General features: G+C 49.2%; 1 protein-coding gene across 3 annotated transcripts in view; it reads right to left on the reverse strand.

The window, feature by feature from the left end:
* St7 (suppression of tumorigenicity 7) overlaps window positions 1–3,668 on the reverse strand; it is a 240,246-nt gene extending 236,578 nt beyond the window's left edge. The window contains exon 1 of one of the 3 annotated variants that reach the window (XM_050145884.1): window positions 3,208–3,615. In XM_050145884.1, the coding sequence (XP_050001841.1) occupies window positions 3,208–3,358 (151 nt within the window). In that variant the 5' untranslated portion in view covers window positions 3,359–3,615. Of the gene's footprint in view, window positions 1–3,207 lie in introns of all 3 variants that reach the window. The other 2 variants (XM_050145885.1, XM_050145887.1) reach the window with 2 other exon arrangements.
* Between the last annotated feature and the right edge of the window lie 2,332 nt (window positions 3,669–6,000).

Consider the following 6,000-nt stretch of genomic DNA (forward strand, 5'->3'; position numbering starts at 1 on the left):
TCAAGATGCAGCTATGCCACTATTGGGCATATACCCAAAGCACACTGCATCCTACCACAGAGTCACTTGCTCAACTATGTTCAATGAAGCTTTACTCATAATAAACAGAAACTGAAAACAACCTAGATGACCCTCAAGAGAAGAATGGATAAACAAAATACGATACATTAATAAGTGTCGCAGCTAGGAAGGAAAGGAACTAAGGAATACTGAGTGTTACAGCTCGGGTAAAGAGTGCTTTAGCAGTTGGGAGCCAGGGAATAGCACAAACCACAGTAAGCTAGCACTTACAGCCTTGCTCTAGGGAAGGTTTCCCCAACGTGATAGCTCTGCTCCAGCAAGAGAGGGCTTCCCCAGGGAAGTTACGACTTGGCTCTCCTGCTCCAGAGTGTAGCAACTCTGCTCTGCTAGGGGAAGGCTTCCCCAGGCAAGGCTTCCACTGGTGGAACTGGGTGACATTCAGTTGAGTTATTGACTGAGGGGGTCCTGTGGAGATTCCCAAACTGAAGCTGATGCTAGGACAAAGGGCTGCTCTCCAAAACCTGACAGTAGAGCCCCATTGCTGAGAACAACAGCTCACTGAACAAGGAGAGGTCCAGCTGGTGCCGGCATGGAACCTTAACCCCTACCTTCTTATTAGTCCCTTTTGTGTGGGAAGGTACTCTACAGGCTACCAGAAGAGAAACGTGGACACTATCCTAGCCACAAAAGCTCTGATCAACAATCAGTGCTGCCTATAAGATGTGCTGGAGCAATGGTGGCACTTTGTGGGAGGAATCAACCAGAGGAAGTCCATGCCTCCTATTGCTTGGATGGCCAGGAACCAGAGACTGGATTGCCCAGAGATCTAAGGTAGAACCAAACATGACCTATCTATGTTATCAGTAGGTTAAAAACAAAAGAAAAAAGGAAAACAAAAAAAAAATCAATGAAAAGATTCCCACTTAAAGAGCCTACCCCTGTGCTAGCCGGCAAGTCCTTTCATTATAGAAAGTTGTTTCCATGGGAAAAAGAAATTGGCAAGGAACGGAGGGAAACAAGTTGACAGGAATCTTCTGGCAGTCTTCCTACAAGAACTTCTCACTTTTTCTGAAAAGGGAAGAAAAATGCCATCCAATGTCTGCCATTGCCTTTGAAAACCCTAATCTTAGCTGTGGCGGCTCGCTGCCACGGTTGGCTGTCTGCAGATCCGTGCTAAGGTCTTCCCTCGTTTGCTGTATCCTCACAGAAATAGCAGAGAGGTGCGCATTCTCCGAGGGTTTCTCTTTTTGTCTCCTTCATGACAAGAATGTGCAAAACCCCAGGACAAACTGATGTCCTGTATCACAGAAGAAGGGGGCTCCATAGAGAGTCTAGGAAGACCCAAGCCAGACAGCAAATTTCCTCATGAGTCTCAGTTACAATTGTGGCTATGCAAACCATCTGTGCAGTCTAGTGCTGCCTGGGTGTGGGGTGAAACTCCAACTATCTTCCTGAAAAACCATCCCTCTTCTTAATAGTTAGCTTGCTTCCTGTCTCTGTTCTGTATAAACTGTTAGTGTGTGGCTCTCTGCACATGTTCATATATCTGTATGGATGACTACTTAAGCTAGTTTAAGCAAATGCAGTATACAAATGCGTGTTCTAAAATAAATATCAATGTGTAGTATGCAAAATGTTTTTTAAAATTCTACAACCAACTTTCTGAAAGGGAAAAAGTGGGGTGTACCTTCTAATAAATCGGTGATAAACCTATTTAAACTTGTTTAAAGAATAGGCCTTTGAGACTAGACTCTGGTCACTAGTCAATGGAGACATACAAAAATGCAGTGGTTCTCACCCTTCCTGATGTTGCCACCCTTTACTACATACAGTTCCTCATGCTGTGCTGACCCCAACCCTAAAATTATTTCGTTGCTGCTTCATAAGTATAATTTTGCTGTTATGAATCATAATGTAAATGTCTGATATGCAAGATAGCTGATGTTCGACCCGCAAAAGATTCTCGACTCACAGGTTGAGAACTACTGTCCTAAAGCAAGAATAGCAGTAATGTGACAAGCAGCCATGTTGACAGATTAAAAAGCCTGAAAGGCAAGATGTTTGCAATAATCAGATCCCCCAAGAAAGCTGAGCATCCCCTATTGAAGAGCGAGATAATTCTATATGCCGAATCCTGTCTGCCTCCCAGGGAGACCATCCAAAGGATACTATGAAAGAAGCATAGTAATTTGACCACATTAAAGGACGTTTAAGTGTTAAAAGATTATGTCCAAACAAAACGAGTACATTGTGGCAAGCATCTAAAAGGGTCTACCTCCCACTCGTCCCCACCCACAGCTATGGTCATAGGAAATGCATTTTCAACCTTGGTCTCACAGAGCATGTAAATTAAATGACAGAAGACACATATATGTGCCTGTCTATTTCTGCAAATTAGTCAGAACTGTGCAGACTTCCCCGAGTAGTGTGAGGGGGGAAAGGTGTATCTCCCTTGAACCCACAATAATTTGCAAACTTGAAGGGCTATACGTGTTCCTTCAAAGTACTTTTCGTTTCTGAATTGTCTCTGGGCTGTTCTTAGCCCTGGTTTGGCATGGTTTTTAACAACTGGGTTATCTGGCTGCAAGTTTATCAAGACCCTACCACCACACGCACACTTGTTTAGCCCATCGCACTTTAGAGCGAGCTCAGCAGTGAACATAAAAACTTCAACCGCGGACGTCAGAAATCCCAGATCCCAGCGCGCCCCGCGTGTCCCCTGGGCATTCCGTTGGGTGACCCGACACGTCATCCCTGCTCCTGGAAGGACCTACAGACATGCCCTCCCGATCCACCTTCACAGCGACACCCCGCGGGCCAAGGCTCCACTCGCGACCCGGGGGAGCGTGCGCCCGCAGCCGGCTGCGGGCCACGCGTGGGCCTTCTCCGCGCAGCGGGGAGCAGGACGCCTGCCGCAGTTCGGACGCTCGAGCCCCGGGTGAAGCTCGGGAGCTCTCGGGGCTCGGCGGGGTCCAGCCAGGGGCCGCCCGGACACTCTCGCGCGCGGGGTGGCCGCGCGCCGCCCGCCCCTAGGCACCGAGGGCCCGCCAAGGCCGCGGGGCTCGGGCCGCGACCTGAAGCGGCGCGTGCCCGCGCGCGCGCGCGCCCCCGCCGGCCGCGACCCCGAGCGAGCGACTTGCACTAACTTTCCGGGGCGGGGGAGGGGCGGCCGGGCCCGGGCCTGACCTGTGCTCAGGTTGTCGTTGATCCTCAGCGGCACCCGCAGGATGTAGACCAGGAAGAGCACGATGAAGAACCACACGGTCCACAGATAGGTCCACGACCACACGATGCAGGACTTGAGCTGCTCCAGGAAGCCCGCCGCCGCCTCGGCCATCTTCCGGCGCTGCTGCGGCCCGCCGCGGCACTCGCTGGCTGCCGGGATGATTCACCGGCCCGAGGCACCCGCTCGCTGGAGCCGCCGCCGCCGCCGCCGCCGCCGCCGCCAGGGCCCCGCGCCCCCGAGCGCGCTCGCCCGCTCGCCCGGGGTGCGGCGGGAAACCGCGCGGCCTGCGCTCCGAGCCCCCGCCGGTGGCCTTCGTGGAGCGGTCACGTGGGCCCGGTGCCTGCACCCTCCCGGGCCATTTATACTTCTTATCCTAGTATTTTAGGAGGGCAGCCCGGCCGCCGCCGAGGGAACCACTGACGTAACAGCTCGCGCGTGTAGTGCGCTTCCGAGAGCCGGGCGGGTTCCAGACTTTGGAACGTCTGGGTGAGAGCCTGCAACAGTTGCCAGAACCCCGATTGTATACCTAGGGAAACTGAGGTACAAAGCGCTGCAGGGGAGCCAGAATTCAGTTGCAATCAAGAGTTCCGGGATGCTGGGTCTTAAGGCTCTGTTTCTCTCAGGACTCTTGCTTACAGGCATCAATAAAACCCAGAAGAGCTAGCAGAGCTGCACTCCTGGTCAGTAGGCCTGAAGGGAAATCTTGTTTGCCTTTGTTCCAGTTGCTATTATATTTTGTTTTCTAGCAGCACTAGGAAGGGCTTTCCAAAGAAATTGACAGCATACATATTTCTTATCCTCGTATTTTTTGAGTGATTGCCAGTCAAACAATTTTCCCTTGTTTTTGTTTTTGTTTTGTTTTCAGATAAGCAATTCCCTAGGATAAGTTTGACATTCTTCATTTGAACCTCCTGAAGAAAAAAAAAAAAAGAAAATTGTGTGCTTTTTCCCACGGCTGAATTAATTAGTGTATTTCATACAAGGCTTTAGATGACATATCCAAGTCTGTTTCTGTCCATAAATGATATGGCTTTTAATGTATTTATGTTAATAAAGCAAGAACAGGCTGTTCCAACTATAACCAAGACATTAAAATTCATCGCCGAACAGAGTATTTTATTACAAATTTTACGTTCAGGCTCAGAATGCACTCCTTCAAACTGTGACACTTTGGGCCTCCTCGCTAAGTGACTGGAATGGTAGGAAATTGTAAAGGCCTCAGAAGCAAGGTGTCTCTGCGCTCCCCTTCTTTCTTTCACCCCTTGCTTGTCCTCCAAAGCAAAACCAACTCCCAGAAGCCAAAATTCCTCTTCTCCAAGGTGAGTTGTAGAGACTAGAGGAGGCATCCTCTGCAGACCAAGCCGTAAAACCTAGGAAGATCATCTCTCCCTTCCCCCTCCTCCTTTGAAGGCCCTCATTCTAGGACATTCTGCCTCCTAAACCTAGGGAAGGAGGAATGTTAGGGAGAGGCTGAGAATGTCCACTTCCCCTCAGCCAATAAGAATGTGGACACCTCCCCCCCCCCATTCCCCTCTAGCCTCTCACTATCGCACACCTGAGCTCAAAGCATTTTCTCGGGATCTTTTAGTCTTCATCTCTGGCAGCTGCTGTGTCATGGAACGCGATGGTTAAAATGCATTCATCACGCTTTCCTCTTGCCAGCCTGTTTTAGGGGGTGTTGGCCGCGCCCCTTACGATGGCTGTGGAGAGGTGTAACATCTTTTGGCTCCTTCAAGCACTCGTCGTTTCCTCCCATAGTAAAGCAAGCTGAATGAATTTTCACATGCGGAACCTGTTTACGTAATGGAACGGCCACACGTTTTCTGTGGTTCCAGTCTCGTTCTCCGCTACCGTTGGCTCCGCACATGCTCTTCTTTCTATAGTGAAATGCAGGCTCTGAGAACAGAGAATTGCCTCGTGCCTGCTCTTGGCATAGTCACTTATGACGGCACACTGCCATGTGATTTTTTTTTAAAAAAATCTATCGAAGATGCCTAGAGTTCATAGAAGAGAAGAACATGAATGTATTTTATGTGATGCTAAAGGAACCCACAGAAGCTCTGCAACTCACAGAAGACAGTATCGCTGGCTGAATTCACATAAGTGAAGAATTAGGGGAACTACTGTTTTTTTTCAGTTAATTAACCTCTGTGAAGGGACATGGATATGGCTCACTTAAGCTACTACTTTCCACATAGCTGTTTCTAAAGGGCCGGTCTAGCCTCTGCTACTCTCCAGCGTCTCTCCTGGTGTGCTGCCAGAGGTGGGGGCGGGAAGTGATATGCCTCTGTGCTTCAAAATAATAATAATTATAATATAATAATAATAACAATAATAATAATAATAAAGAAGTAAGAGAGTGTGGTCTTCTACGCACTTCGGCTTAGCGTGGGTGGAGTGTGGCCTATATACAAAGAACACTGAGTACTGGGACTGAGCCTCATTTTGCAGAGCCTGACAGCAACACTTATTAGCAACTGCAGTTGCCTGGCATTGTACACAGTAGGGAAAACAACCGATCACATGGAAGTGGGGATTTTAAGCATGACGGATGCAGGTGGCCACTCAACTGCACTAATGAAAAGGTAGTCTATCTGGGGATTGTCTGTGAGCGTATTTCCGGAAGAGCGTGATGCACTCATTAGCCTGGGTACGTTCGATGGAGAATATTCACCTTCGGTGTGTGTAATTATGGTCCAAGGACCCAGAGAGGTTAGAACTAGAAAAGAATGTACTCATCTCCCAGAATAGAG

Source organism: Alexandromys fortis, unplaced genomic scaffold (assembly GCF_014885135.2).
Source record: "Alexandromys fortis isolate MF-2015 unplaced genomic scaffold, M_Fortis_MF-2015_v1.1 scaffold_34, whole genome shotgun sequence".
Classification (NCBI taxonomy): Eukaryota; Metazoa; Chordata; class Mammalia; order Rodentia; family Cricetidae; genus Alexandromys; species Alexandromys fortis.